The sequence below is a fragment of the Eretmochelys imbricata genome, chromosome 3 (assembly GCF_965152235.1).
Source record: "Eretmochelys imbricata isolate rEreImb1 chromosome 3, rEreImb1.hap1, whole genome shotgun sequence".
Lineage (NCBI taxonomy): Eukaryota > Metazoa > Chordata > Testudines > Cheloniidae > Eretmochelys > Eretmochelys imbricata.
Window position 1 is genome coordinate 109092425 of NC_135574.1, and position 16104 is coordinate 109108528.

At 40.2% G+C, this 16104-nt stretch overlaps 1 protein-coding gene across 1 annotated transcript in view; it reads left to right on the forward strand.

Annotated features, from left to right (window-relative positions):
* Window positions 1-6901, forward strand: part of PHACTR2 (phosphatase and actin regulator 2) — a 143504-nt gene extending 136603 nt beyond the window's left edge. Inside the window, exon 12 of the mRNA XM_077813155.1 lies at window positions 1299-6901. Coding sequence (XP_077669281.1) covers window positions 1299-1314 — 16 coding nt within the window. The 3' untranslated portion in view covers window positions 1315-6901. The remainder of the gene's footprint in view (window positions 1-1298) is intronic.
* Window positions 6902-16104: the final 9203 nt, after the last annotated feature.

Consider the following 16104-nt stretch of genomic DNA (forward strand, 5'->3'; position numbering starts at 1 on the left):
GCAAGTGACTCTGCGGCACAGAATGAATTATTCATTTAAAAGAAAAAAGAACTATTTAAGAAATAAAAAATTAAAAGTGAGTTGCAGCCTGCAGCTAGTCAGAACAGATTTGCTCATAAATTCAGTGGTAGGATGAGAAGACAAAGGAGCTACTTTCTATAGGTTAATCTGTTTTTACAGTTCTTTTGCCTTACCCAGATTTAACACTGAGCTTTGGATACACAATAAAGAGAAAAGCTTTGACATTTATTTGTCTACAAAGTATAATGGCCAAAGCCTTCCTTTTAGTCATGATAATGTAGCCTGATTCCTTGTGTAATTACACTAATTAGGTCATTTTAGATGTACACCTAAGAAAATGAATTCCTAAATGTACAGTATTTTATTAACAGAATAATTTACCAATTTGTAAACACTCAGATTTGGGAAGACAACACAGTGTATATTTATACAGTGCTATGTGTTATTTTTAAAAAGTCTCACCCTCACATGAGTTTCATCATTCAACCTCTGCAGTCATTAGACACCATTCTAATTAATATAAATACTAAAATCACACATCTGCCTTTGCAAATCAGTATAACATCAGCTAGTTATCCACCTGCTTAACATGCAAATACTGGGTTTTGCAGATAAACCCATTGTGCCCATACTTTAAAAAGTGACCCTATATATAACTATGAATTATATTATATTGCAGTAGAGTGTAGCTTGTTTTCTCTTGCCTTGAAATATCCCTCTATATCAGAAGAAAACATATAATCATATCTACCCAAAATTTAATATTTTGCCTGCACTGGATGAATTATTCTCAATATAGTATTTTTATATTTTCCATGCGTGTGTATACATTTTGAAACTATTTAAACAGAAATTCATATCCTTGATGATAGGTTATATTACCAGGTCCTGGTGCTCTTCTAATGCTTTATCTGGCATAACTGACTGAACTAATGAGAAGATAATATTGTGCAAGTGCAAAGTATCTTTCATCCTAAGATCTCAAAGCAACATGCAAAGATGTTTAAGTATTGTTATCCCCCTTTTACAGATAAGGAAGCAGACTTAAAAGTAGTGACCTGTTTTTCAGAGATGCTAAGCTTTTCTGATTCCCAATCAGTTGTTTCAAACATGAGACACAATTGATCTAGTTTGGATCTCATTTACATCAGTGAAAATCAGGAACAGCTCTGTTAAGTCAATGGAAATAAATAGGTGTGAAATCAGAACCAGGCTCAATGCCATCATCTGATGAAACAATAACACTTATAACTTTTTATTTGATTTTAATGTTTCAGGTTTCATCGTCCATAATTGTTTGACAGTATCCCATACTTCACACCCCAGTTTCCTTTGGGAAAATCATTGCATCATGAAGACCTGAGATTGCACTGGAACTTGAACAAGCGTGAGTGCGTGTTACAGCTTACTCTGAGGATAATGACGAACGTGGCCCTCATCTTGATTAGAGAACAAGAGATTTGACTGGGACCAGAACCTAGGGAAAGTGGGAGTAGCATTCCATTTTAACTAAGCAATGTCTTGATGGTAAGAGAGATTGTGGTTCTGTGGCTAGCTCACACAGAGATGTTGATATTTTTTCATCAAAGCTTGAGAAGACAGGAAGAGCTGAAGACAATCGTTTGACAGCCTGTGGCCAGGAACTCATCAGACTTCACATCATGGTGACTGAGTGTAATTGTGGGTACAGTGGGAACACAGAGAGAGGCGGGCAGGGAAAGAGACTTCACCTGTAAGTTAACAGAAAAAAGTTAGAACAAACTGATAGTAAGTTCTTTGTGAAATTGGTTTAATTATATATTTGGATGGCGGGAGGAAAAAATTTGTAAATCTGGGAGTTTGAGCAACTGTGTGTGTGTTTTCTAGAGACCTCAGCCTGTCCTAGCAAGACAGTAAGCCACCAAGTCCTCATTTCATCAGTACTTTAGTGAAATACAGTAATTTTTGTGGTACCAGTGAACCTACTTGCCAGAAAATATTCTTGTTATAATTCAGATATATTTTTTAAAATTCTGAAAAGCATGCTTAAAGAAAATACATTGAGTATTCATATAGCACAGCTAAATATGGTTGGTGATTTTTTAATACAATTACACCTTGGATTCTCCATGATGATGCATCAGAATTACACAAGTAGGTTTCAAAGGACAAATAACGAGAAACTGTGAGTGCAATGAAAGGATTCATGTTTTGAAACACTCTTCTTTTGCCTGTCACTCACGTTGTTGTCAAAGTAGTGGCACCAATATCTCTGTGAACTATGGCAGACAGTATTGACAATCATGACATTCTAATTTGACTCCAAAATTAGAACTGAAATTGGCCATGAATTTGCATATAAGTAGGTTTGGAAAGTGGTTAACAATGTGACTTTAAGAGTAACATTAGATGGATCCCTTGGATTGCTTCTAGAAAGAATTAACATGTGGATCAATACATCTTCATCAAGGGCCTTGTAAAAGCTACAGAAAATCCTTAGTGTCCACAGCCTGTTTTTGTTGTATGTGAAGAATGCTTATTAACTCATAACTTCTGAAATTGCATTTGTGAATACAATACTATTAAAATCAAATGGTATGGAGCGTGAAAGGCAATATATGTTTTTGTTATGTCAGCCCTAAGGCCTATTACAAGCCTTTGGCATTGTTTACACTAAAAAATTCTCTGTCTTATATTGGCACTTATTTATCCTTTGGTTTATGTACACAATGATTTTTCTGGGCCTAGAGTACACATAAACATACATGTAATGCAGTATTACAGTATATATACTATTTATCCTTTTTATATGTGTACATAAAAGACAAAAATAAATTGTAATTATGTGCCCTGTTTAGTTTTTAATTATGAAAGCTAAGTATTTTTTCAGGCAATAAAAGGTCTGTGCAGAGTGATTTTTACCTCAGATTCTGCAATAGGTTCTTGAGGAGTGTTTTTAATTTATAAAATTGAAGATTGTCATTTTAGATGTCAGCCTAAAGGCGGAATGCAATTTAGTGGCTAAAATTAGATCTCACTCTTTACTGATATTTACAACAAGAACAGGTTTGCCTAAATGGGATGTATTATTTTTGTAAAGGGCAATCAAGTAATAGCAGAGTGCTTGCCATGAGCTGGCTTTCTGTTTATTTTTAAATAGATTGATTTAAACATTTTAAGGAAATAGGTTGATAGAACCTTTTAAGAACACTTTAATTTTGGTAAAAATCCTACAAAATGCAGAGTATGAACTCAAAAATATCAATAATTAGTAAAACATCCAACTACAAGCTTGTAGCAAATAAAAATAATCAGCATCATTCTGCCTCTTACTGGAATCAATTAGGTGTATTAAAAATAGAATTAGTAGAAAACAATTCAGCTTCTGCAATGCCATCATTTTGTAACTATGGAAGCAGCATTTTTACATCAAGGAAGCAATGAAAATGCATACCACACTAAATCATACAGATATGTGCAAGCCATTAGTTGTACTTGTGACCGCATTCCTATTAAAATCCCTTATTTTCAGGGTTTAAAACCCAGCCATAAAACTGTACCCTGGATTAAAGCTTGGCAAAACAATACTTCTCCAGAGACTATTTTGTTTGTTTGTTTGTTGCCAAATTTTGAAGAAAGTGTGGAGTGCAAAATAGCGTAGAAGTTTACTATTTTGACATTGAACAATATAATTTGAGGTTTTTATTTCAAAAAAATTAAATGGGACAACTGACAGGTCCTTAATACAACCTAATCACTTTGATAGTTTAAAAAAAAATTACCGAGGGATTAAATTTAGAAAAGTGGCTATGACATATGTCCTGTAAGAATTTTCACAAATGTGTGGCCTGACTCTGCAAATGCTATGCAGGATAGTAGTCCCATTGATATCACTGTGTGAGTAATGACTACCCATGTAAGTTAAAGCCAGCAGGACTGGGAATTTAGGGCCCCCTTGTACTCTCAGTGAAATCAGTGGTGGGCTTTGCCATTGAGAACATATGCCATTTTATATATTTGACTACTAGGAGCTACCGTGGCCTTCACTGTTAAAATAAGGTACAAGCTATGGCCCTAATTCAACAAAGTACTTATCCACATGCTTAAAATGGGATAAAGGAAGTTGACCTCAGTAGGACTTATGCACACACTTAAGTGCTTTGCTTAATTAGAACTTACAACATGTTTATGTATGATATACATACACGTTTAACCCTGTACATATATTTTATATATTGTAAATAGCAACGGGTTTGGAGGACAAAAGCTGTAAAGTATTGACCAAGCGATAGACAAGTTAATGAGATTGTGATACATTGTAGTGTTTGATGAGGCAAGTTTGCTTTTTCTTGCTGAGCTGCACAGCTTCAGATTTCAGATATGTCTCTTGGTCCTTTGTACAGGTTGCCTCAGAGTCTTTTTCAAATCGCTGTCGTGGAAAGGAATATGGTGCGTATCTAAGCCCCAGAGGGGCTGGCAGCATGCAACTCAGCAGGAAATAATCACAAGTACTGTAACATGAGGCCTAGGGGGGAGAAACTGGTTGGGGAGGGTCAACATGGCAGTCCCTACAGTAGAAAATGAGAGGGAAAAAAGGTGAAAAAGTTCCCACCCCGGTGCCAAACACAATCCAATTAGCTGAAATGGGTAATGTGATCAATGTTAGTTTGAACTTCTGTCCAGATAGACAATTAATACAAATCTATTTTAGGACACTTGACCATGGCTTAGGTACCTGTATTGTGTTCAGCAATCCAAGTGGACATAAATATATATACAGACACACGCAGTAGACTGGAGTAACCATTTCAAAATTATTGGATATATAATAGACTCAGGTCTCAGTCTTGCATTTGTCTTGCACCCAGACATCCCACTGTATTGTACTTGAGGGTACACAGGATTGGGTCCTTAATAAAATCCTAAACGCTTATGTACAAAGCAGAGTGAAATGTCTGAAGGAGTCACTCCGGCCTCTTAGATGACATTTGTATCTCCTTATGGGTGAACTGAGAAGCTTATAAAAATGGTATAAAATCCTAAATCATTAATAGGAAATACATGTAGACTTAAAAATTAAACTTGTTTTAAGACAAGATACCTAGAAGCTAAAAATAATTTTGGACAGAGATTGTAGGTCTAAGTCTGTTAGGGCCAATCCTGCAGCACTACCAGGGACAGAGATTACTGCCATGAAATCAATGAGCTTACTTGCCGTAATAAGACATACAGTGGGTTTACAGGGGAGGTAAGTGTTTGAAGGATCAGGCACTTACCTAGAAACACCAAAGTTCAAAGTTCCATGTGTGCTCTCCTATAGTTGACACTATGAACTCCTAAAGCAGTGCAAAAACTTAAGGCCATGCCCTGCCCTGCTTTAGTGAAGCTTACGTCAATTATTACAAAAGAAATACTGAACTCGCTCATTGGCAGCTACAAATCTTTTCAGATCAACTCTAAAGAATATTTTTTTCTTTAAAATCAAATGAAAGCTGTGACCCAAACTTAAAAAAATCCTAAGGTAGATGCCCTTTCTGAACTCACTTTCATCAGAGTATTCCATCTTCAATAGAATTGCTTCATAGACAAGTCTTGTCAACATTTATGCTACATCCATGTTAAGGAACCTGCTTACAACATAGTTGTCCCTCAACCTAATTACAAACCTGGTCTAATCAAGGATTTAGCATGAATAAAAACGTATTTACAGCTAAGTCTATATTACAGTATATGGGGGAACCAGAGTACCAATCCAGCATCCATTGAAGTCAATGGAAAGAATTCCCTTCACTTTGGTAGACACTAGAGCCCGTCCCATGTTTGTAATCACGTTGGTGACCAAATGTGTTGTAATCAGAAGCCCTGACATGATTGTCTCTGTGTAGTATAGATATAGAGCTTTATGCTGCTGTATCACAATCTGGCCTTTTGTCCTTAATTTCCACTTTAGTACTTTTATCAGATAGTATCATGAGTTAAAGGTTTATGCTGTATCCATCAGCACAATGATTGTCCTGGCGCAACACAACTGCATCATTTAATGCTTTAACACCCTTTTTATTTGTATCTCAAGGAGTTAAACCTTTGCAGCTGCTGTAAATCAAAATTAAGATGTTCTCAGGGTGAAAAACAAATTTGCCTCCTGCCTTTAGGAGCCACCAGATTTAGCTCTACTGTTGTTGATATTGGTATTTTTATTGTACAATGCACAGTGCAATACTCACTGCTGGGACTTAAAAACTAGCTTTTGGAGGACAAGAATGGTATTTAGGAAACCAGTTGTGAAAGATGTTTTCAGGTTGCTAGTGAAAATATTTTGAAGAATAAAATAAAAAGGAAGGAAAATAAATCCCCTTGAATAGCTTAAATTGTCTGCTTAGAAATAGGCATCTGAAAAATCTTATGAAAATATAGATATAGATCAAGAGGGAGAGATGCAGTAGAAAAAACAAACTTCAATATAATATTATGGCAGGTTTCTATTTATTAATTTTAATGAATGAGGTCATGTTTTATTATGTCAATCTCTATATCTTGTTCCAGAACTTTAATGAAAATATAGCTCATGTGAGCTACTTGTAGCAACGCAAGAAAGTTGTTTTTATACCAGTAGGTTTCTTTGTGTGTTTGTTTTTTTGTTTTTCCATCTAGAAGCTAAATACTGTATTGGGTAGGAACAAAGGGATTAATGATATTCTATGCCTGTCTTTACTCTATCATTATTTCTTGATTCACCATCTTGCAATACTATGTCAAATTTAACCATGGTTAAGTATTGTTATAATAGAGTAAAATGATGCTGAACATATCTTCTTCCTTTTGCTATTCTGTGTGGTGGTATTTTGATTTGTAAATTTGTGTAAATTTTTGAATTAAAGAAACATTGTGTTTTGGACAGTTATTTTAATTGGTATGATTTTGAGCCACACAACAACATCTGTGACTTAAATGCATTGTTTTGATGGACAGCCAGGTGTACCGGTTTTTTTGATATAGCAAAAGCTAATTTAATATTTCCATTAAAATAGAGGTTATGAATTTTTATTTTTCTTAAAGAGAAAAAGAATTCTATTTGCAGCAAAATGTTAAATCTAGGCAAGTTGATGGATAGGCATGGGACATTGCTGTACATTGAAGAGCCAACAGTTTTGTGCCACTTGCCAATTTTTTTCTTTACTGACCAATTGCTCTGGCTATTAGCATAGCCTGGCAGTATCAATATGTCATTGTGTTGCAGACCTAGTACACTGGACTTTCAAGATAAAGTATTCTCTGATGCAGAACTGAAGTGCACCACAGTTAGGGCTTGATACTGCAAATTTTTGCTCATGTGACTCTTTCCATTGAAGTCCACTGGGACACTTCAAAGGGATGCCTCCCTTGCAAGGGGTTTGCCGGGTTAGCCAAGCATTAAAACAATAGACAGGAATAAAACCTACTATGTGCAACATCCAACTAGAGCTAGTGATAGAGTTCCTACAGGGGCTGATCGGGCTTTCATTGGAGTCAATGGGAGTTTTGCCATCTGCTTCTTGAAACAGATTAGGGCCCATAGTCAAATCTTAGCTCCACTGAAGGTTTTGTCATTGATTTCATTGCGATCAGGATTTCACTTGCAGACTATAATCGAGGTTGTCATTATATGTATTGTATTATATATACAATCAAGGTTGTTATCTATATCAACAGGCACTAGGACAGTGCTGACACTTCACTTTATTATTATTATTATTAGTTGGATTAAAAACACAAACAAAACATGCTCAGTTGCGCTCAAAGTATCCTGCCTGAATTTCACCAAAGTTCAATACTTAAAACTCTAAAGAAAGAAGCAAACAACATTCCAGGGTTGATTTTCTCCTTCCTTGCGAGTTGTGTAGTCATTGGTATCTATGCCAAGTAGGTGTAAAATGTCACCAGTTCAGAACTGTGGTATTTTACACTCATTTTGCACAGCTGTAAGAGACCATACAAAGTGCAAAGCAATGGAGAATCAAACAATCAAGTCTTAAACTTATACAGAGTACTTTATATCATTGTGATTGTAAAGTAAAGACATGTATGCCTCCCTTTGTATCGTAACAGCTTTGGTTAGTGACTGACTATGGCAACTTTGATGAAAATCTCAGACCAAATGAATGACTTTATCATTTCCAGTGACTAATCCAATACTCCATATTACACAGGTGTATTGATATCTGCAAATGTAAATAACTGGAACTACACATTAATTAATAGCACAGTTTCTTCTTGGTTCTTGATCTGTTCTGCAGTATATATTTTCCACTACTGTCATCAGAAAAGAGTATGTATTACCTTTTTTTATACAGTACCCATCTTTCCTTTGTGTTTATGCTGTTATTTAACAGTGTTCTGCCTAGTTGTACAATATTGTAGGATACTTTGCTGTGCACAGTTTCAAGTGCCTTAGAAAACTGTTTAGCTCTTATATATATAAATATATATAAAATGAAAAAATTACCTCAATAAAACTGTTAGGAAACACAAACATTTTCTTCTTGAATTTGTAGTAACTACATATGCAAATGTAATGGATCTGGTTTCTGATAGGCCTTATTTTGTAGGAAGTTTACCTCTGATGGTTGTCTTAAAAGTGACTTTACTGCAGATGAGGGGGTTCATTTTCCCACACATACTAAGTGAAATTATCTTTCTGGTCTCCATTTTAATTTTTGGAAGCTCCTCACACATCTTTGATTTGACAGCTCTTCTGTAGATAGTTCTGCCCATTAAAAGCTGTGCTCAGTCACTCTGATGAGTTAATATTTAGATAGTATGATTATATTCAACTGAATTGAGGGGCAATAGTCTACTCTCAGTTTCAGTAGTTTTATATCCGTTTGACTCCCTTCACTGACGTTAGTCAAGTAACTCTTGATTTACATCAATGTCAGAGCAGAATTAAGCCCCAGGTATTTAACTTGGCAATGTTTATCTGAACTGCATAAGAGCTCATGGAAGACCACTGCATGCCTGCCACTCTTTTGACATTTCACAAGCAGCAGCATTCATTAGGTGACTGCAAGAGAAAGAACAACTCTATGCTTATGAGCATGGCATTAGTATTATTGCAAGAGTTAGCAAAACAATTACTTAGCAAAACAATTTCCTTAAATGGATTTGTCTCAGAACAGGCTGTTTCTTGATGATGTATATGAGAAATGTATACTTAGCAACCTTATTCTCATCTTTTTTGCACTGAAGTAAACTATAATAAAGTTAAGAGTTTCTCTGAATTTAACTGAAATCAGAAAATGGGCCAGTATACTTGAGGTTTTTTTATACTAATAGTACATATTTTTTTTACCCATAAGGAGTAATACATACAATGGAGGAAATGTCTACTTCCCCCTCCAATTAATTATGTATGTATTTGAAGTTTAGGTTTTTAAAGTAATCTATCTAGTTAAAAAATAGAAAATTATGCATATGAACTACCCCAAAATGTTATTTTACGAGCCACTGCTACAGTCAGGAAACCCTCCGGAGCTAGACTGCTTTTAATATTGAACCTTCTGCACTGTTAAGCAGAAGGGAACCTGCACCCACAAATGGTGTTTGGAAGAAGGCCAGGAAGAGCGTAATGCCATGCTCCTTCTTTCTTGAAACCTCTGTGCTGCATTCAGACTACAACTGGTGAAGGAAAAAGGATGGGGGGGACAGGGGGCACAGTGATCCTGGCAAGTCTAGATATTCATCAGTGAGGCCAAATGTAACAACTGTAGTAACTTGCAGTACACTGCTTCCTCTTCTACTTTGTGAAACACCCCTCCGCACACACACCCTAATGCCCATCATGAAGGGAGGCTCCAAAGAGAGCCAGCAGTAGCAATAGCACGCTGGTAGCACGCTCCAAAAGGAGTAGCACTTCTACGGTATGCAGAGAGAATACAGGCAGCAAGGCCATATTTGCTAACACTTGTAATATTTTCTTGGGACAATTCTGAAGAGCCCCAGCTCTAGGAGCAGCAAAGGAAATGAAGGGGGTTGTGTGCAAATCCTGGGGAAACTTAAGGTGATTTGAATATAAGTATCAATGCTCAAGCTTCAAAAGGTTGTGGCTGGGTAGGGTTATTGTACATACAGTAGAAAGACACTATTCGGAGGGATGGTCCTGACTGGCTAGCTAGAGATTGAGTTGCAGGGCAGTTATGAATGGTAGGATTTATTAAGGGAAGACAGTTAACCTGGGTGCAGAAGAAACACAGCGGGAAGACAGTGAATGTGGGGAGAGTTGATTTAATGGGGATGGGGAACACTCGGAGACAGTGGAATATGGGCAGGGATCACACAAAGGTGGCAGTGGGGTATCCTAAACCTCCCCAATTTGCAAGAGAGAAACAGAAGAGGCCCAGCTGCTACAGAGCATGCAGGATATGCTATCCGGCGACACCTTGTAAGAGATGGGCCTACTGTTCCGCCCTGAAAATGTTGGGGCTAGGGAGAGGGCACGTCACTAGCCACCCCTTCCCCCCTCCTCCTCCCCAAAAGACAACTACTGGTAAGGAGGAGGAGGAGCCTGTTAGGGAAGGACAAGGTCTCCATGAGTTCAGGCTGCTTTGCTGAAGCCCAACTCTTTGGGACATTGAGAATTGAAAGGTTCATATGGAAGTTGCAAAAAACTCCCCAGGTGTGAACAGCACACTCCATTCCAGCAACTCCAGCTCTAGGTTCCTTTCTGTTTGTTATACCAGGAAATTTGCTTTAGATGTTGGCACCTAAATCAGAGTTGCCAACTCTGACAACATTATTGGGAGTCTTGTGATTGAACAGACTTTGGCAGGGAGGAGGGGTTTGGGTTTTTTAAAGCCTTTTACCATTTCAAAAACTGTGAGGCTTCTCTTGCAAGGTTTTACCCTTATTCACCATGGCTACCATGCTGAATAAGGCCAGCATGCCCTCTGGGTCACAGATTGGACAGGGGCCTGAGGGGACAGGGGAATGTGTGGTGTGGGAGAGTGACCGATGGGCAGGCTTGGGATGGAGAGGCAGAGATGTCGAATGTGAGCATTAGGAAACTGAAAAGAAGGGAAAGGAAAATATAAAGGGGTGGATATAGCGAGCAGATGAGGGAAGGGTGACTGCTGGGACTGGGAGAAGGGACTGGAGAAGAAAAGAATGATGCCTTCCTCATCCCAGGGATTAAGTGAGTGTAAGTAGAGCCCGTGGCCCAGCAGGCAGGAGGGTGGCCTGCATTTTTGTATGTGCATTTTGTGTACATGTAAAATTGAATTTTGAATCTCATATGACCACACACTGGTGGAGGCAGCTGAATTCCCCCTAAAGTTTAACAATTAAAAGGCAGTCCAAACACCAGTGTAATTTAAGTATTATTTCTATTTCATTATTTCAAAACAAATCTCCTAATTTATTATTTGGATTACAGTTTCACCCAGAGGCTCCATCTAAGATTTGGCTCCCATTGTGCTAGGCGCTACACAAACACATAGTAAGAGATAGTTCCTGCCCCAAAGATTTTACACTATAAGACCAAACAAAGCGTGGAAGAGGAAATGGAGGCAACACAGAGATGTGAAGTGCCCAAGATGCAAATGTGACTGAAAGTTACAAGCTAAGCAGGGATTAGAACCCAGTTCTCCTAACTTCCAAGGCAAAACCCTACCCCCTAAACCGTGATTTTGGGGGTTAAATCATTATTTTGAACATTTAGGGTTGGCCATATTGCAGTAATAAGGCTGAGAAGCAGAAACAGTGAGGTGGGTTGCACTTGCTCCTGTAGTGTGTGAGCCTGAAATCCTTATTTTAGCAATAGTCATTATTCACACAAGTAGTCCTATTGAATTCTTGCCCAAGGACTTGCAAAATCAGGTCCCTAGTTTGTGAGCTCCTTCAGAGCAGGTCCTGTGGCTCCTCTGTGATCTGTATAGCATCAACTATAGTCACCTCCCAATAAATAACAGTAATACAGGAGCTATTATAAAATCATTACCAGACAAAACACAGTATCAAATCAAATTAGTTAATCCATTTCCATAAAGCTGAATATCTCCCAGTGAAGAGAGCACATAGCATACTAAATCATGGTAATGCTTCCAGACTTCAGAAAGTATCAACAGAGTAAAAAGAGAGAATATGTGTAAGCTTATGAAGTTCTGGTGACACCTACTGAAAAATACTGAAATACACCCGAAAGATAATTCAACTGGTATTAATAATTCCCAGGTGCATATATAAAGTAGCAGATATGTAAACATTTATTCAAAATTAAGAATGGTCATCTCTTTGTTTGCAACAACTAACATTCTTTTATTCTCTCTAGACACATGAAAGGTAAAAAATTCTTCCACTTTCCTTAGGGGCATGCTGTGTGTGCACACATATAAATCATATACAGAGACATTATTATCAGTAGGGCAGGAGATAACTCATTATCCAAAATGGGTCAGGAATACCAGTAATAAAGGTAACGTAGTTAGGAGTTGGATTGAGCCTTTAAACTCAGTCCTGAACATGGGATGGGATGGTAACTGTGCTGGGAAAGAACTGTGCTTAGGGTGATTGCAGCAAAGGGGTGTGGCCTCCCTCAGAGACTGACAGCAAGGGAGAGCCAGATGCTCCCTGATGGGCGGAACCCGGAAGGCCTAGGCCGCCATGCTAGAAGCAGAAGGGCAGGACTGGAACAGGAAGTATAAGAGGTGGGCCCAGCAGCTCAGTTGAGTAGGAGCTATTGAGGGAGGCAGATGCTTCCAGCTTGCTGCTGGAGCTGGAACCCATGGAAGACTTTGGCTGTCCTGAAGAGACCGCCAAGGTACCAGGACTGCCACTTGCAGTGTACCCAGGGGAGATGGAGGACAATCCTTGGGCACAGGTACACCTGAGGGGGAGAATAGGAAGCAGCCCAGGGGAACCAGACTACTGTCGGCTGGGGGAGGCAGTACTCCACTTTCTTAGGTCAGGAGGCCTGTGCTCCATGGGTGCTCAACCCTCTGCCAGCGCCCTAGACTATTTGCTGGGTGTTCAACCCCCTGCTGCAGCTGGAAGGACCACTTGAACCAGGTGGCAGCTATCCTGAGGCCCCTAAAGGGATCAGGTCTCACCGCAACCCCCAAGATGTGCTGGATCAAGTGGAAAGAGACAACCTACCTCGGTTGCACCTTGGGGCGAGGTATGTTATGCCCCCTACTTGGGAAGGTGCAGGCTCTCCAAGACCACCTAACCCCAACCACTAAAACAGTTCCTGGCGTTGGTGGGATATTACTGGCGCTTTGTACCTGACTTTGCCACAATTGCTGCCCCCTTAAATAATCTGCTTGCCAAAGACCAACTGCAGCCATCCAGGTGGTCCTGACTGTGAGAAAGCATTCCGGGCATTGAAGGACCACCTGTGCCAAGAACCATGTTATATACCCAAACTTTAGATGCAGTTTCATTGTCCAAACCGATGCCTCGGCAGTGGGACTGGGAGCTATCCTCTCCCAGGACATAGTTGGGGAGGAACACTCAGCCCTCTTTATTAGCCGGAAGCTATACCCATGAGAACGAAACTATTCGGTGATCAAAAAGATGCCCTAGCTGTCAAATGGGCAGCAGGGGCCCTCTGATATTACCTCCTTGGGACCCCCTTTGTAGTGGTAACTGACCACGCCCTCCCCACTGCCCCGAGATGGCTCCAACAAATGAAGGACACCAATGCCCAATTACAGCGATGGTATCTGGCCTTGCAGCCATTCACCTTTACTGTATAACGTCGAGCCAGTAAGAAGCATGCCAACACGGATGCCTTGTTGCGGCTGGGGGAAGGGAACCTACCAGCCCTGGAGATGTGTTAAAGGTGTCAAAGGGGAGTGGTGTCCTTCAGAGACTGACTGCGAGGGAGAGCCAGATGCCCCCTGGTGGGCGGAACCAAGAAGGCCTAGGCCGCCACGCTGGAAGCACGGGACAGGAATGGGAAGTACAAGAGGCAGGCCCTGCAGCTCAGTTGAACAGAAGCCGCCGAGAGAGGCAGACGCTTCTAGCTGCTGCTGGAGCTGGAACCCACAGAAGACATCAGCTGTCCTGATGAGACCGCCCAGGACTACCTGACACTGAGGAGTTACTAGGACTGCTGCTCGCAGTGCACCCAGGAGACTTGGAGGACGACCCTTGGACACAGGTATACCTAAGGGGGAGTATAGGAAGCAGCCTAGGGGAACCACACTACCATCTGGCTGTGGTGCTGCCAGAGATTCCCCACTGACCCAGTGGCAGATCACTCTGCTGCTGTTTGGGCTCTGGGCCAGGACACAGTGGACTTGGGCAGGCCCATGTTCCCCCTGCCATCCCACCCCTGGGGTGGCAGTAGTCCCCGTCCTTAGGTCAGGAGGCCTGCACTCCATGGGTGCTCAACCCCCTGCTAGCGCCCTAGACTGCTTGCTGGGGTCCCTGCCTTGGCTGAGGGCCTGGGCCTCCTGAACCACTCGCAGCTACCCGGCCTAAGGGTTAAAGCCTTTGACTGTGGGGTGCCCTACCCTGGCTGAGGTCCTTGGCCCCTGAACTATTTGCATGCCTACCCTATCAATGGGTTGGGGTCGGAGACTGCTAACTTCCCCATTTACTTAAGCTGTTTCAGGACCGTGTGTAACAACCAGTGTAGCAATGGGGAGGTGGCCTCAGGGGTGTGTAGCAATGGGGGTAGTGTGCAGGCAACTGGGAGGGGATATCATAAGAACAGCCATAATGGGTCAGACCAAAGGTCCATCCAACCCAGTATCCTGTCTACCGACAGTGGCCAATGCCAGGTGCCCCAGAGGGAGTGAACCTAACAGGTCATGATCAAGTGATTTCTCTCCTGCCATCCATCTCCACCTTCTGACAAACAGAGGCTAGGGACACCATTCCTTACCCATCCTTGCTAATAGCCATTAATGGACTTAACTTTCATGAATTTATCCAGTTCTCTCTTAAACCCTGTTATAGTCCTAGCCTTCACAACCTTCTCAGGCAAGGAGTTCCACAGGTTGACTGTGAGCTGAGTAAAGAATTTCCTTTTATTTGTTTTAAACCTGCTGCCCATTAATTTCATTTGGTGGCCCATAGTTCTTATATCATGGGAACAAGTAAATAACTTTTCCTTATTCACTTTCTCCACACCACTCATGATTTTATATACCTCTATCATATCCCCGCTTAGTCTCCTCTTTTCCAAGCTGAAAAGTTCTAGCCTCTTTAATCTCTCCTCATATGAGACCTGTTCCAAACCCCTAATCATTTTATTTATCCTTTTCTGAATCTTTTCTAATGCCAATATATCCTTTTTGAGATGAGGGTGTACACAGTATTCAAGATGTGGGTGTACCATGGATTTATATAAGGGCAATGAGATATTCTCCGTCTTATTCTCTTTCCCTTTTTTAATGATTCTTAACCTCCCGTTTGCTTTTTTTACTGCTGCTGCACACTGCGTGGATGTCTTCAGAGAACTATCCACGATGATTCCAAGATCTTTCTCCTGATTAGTTGTAGCTAAATTAACCCCCATCATATTGTATGTACAGTTGGGGTTATTTTTTCCAATGTGCGTTACTTTACATTTATCCCCATTAAATTTCATTTGCCATTTTGTTGCCCAATCACTTAGTTTTGTGAGATCTTTTTGAAGTTCTTCACAGTTTGTTTTGGTCTTAACTATCTTGAGCAGTTTAGTATCATCGGCAAACTTTGCCACCTCACTGTTTACCCCTTTCTCCAGATCATTTATGAATAAGTTGAATAGGATTGGTCCTAGGACTGACCCTTGGGGAACACCACTAGTTAGCCCTCTCCATTCTGAAAATTTACCATTTATTCCTATCCTTGGTTCCCTATCTTTGAACCAGTTCTCAATCTATGAAAGGATCTTCCCTCTTATCCCATGACAACTTAACTTACGTTGGAGCCTTTGGTGATGGACCTTGTCAAAGGCTTTTTGGAAATCTAAGTAGACTATGTCCACCGGATCCCCCTTGTCCATGTTTGTTGACCCCCTCAGAGAACTCTAATAGATTAGTAAGACATGATCTCCCTTTACAGAAACCATGTTGACTTTTGTCCAATAATTTGTTCTTCCATGTGTCTGACAATTTTATTCTTTACTATTGTTTCAAC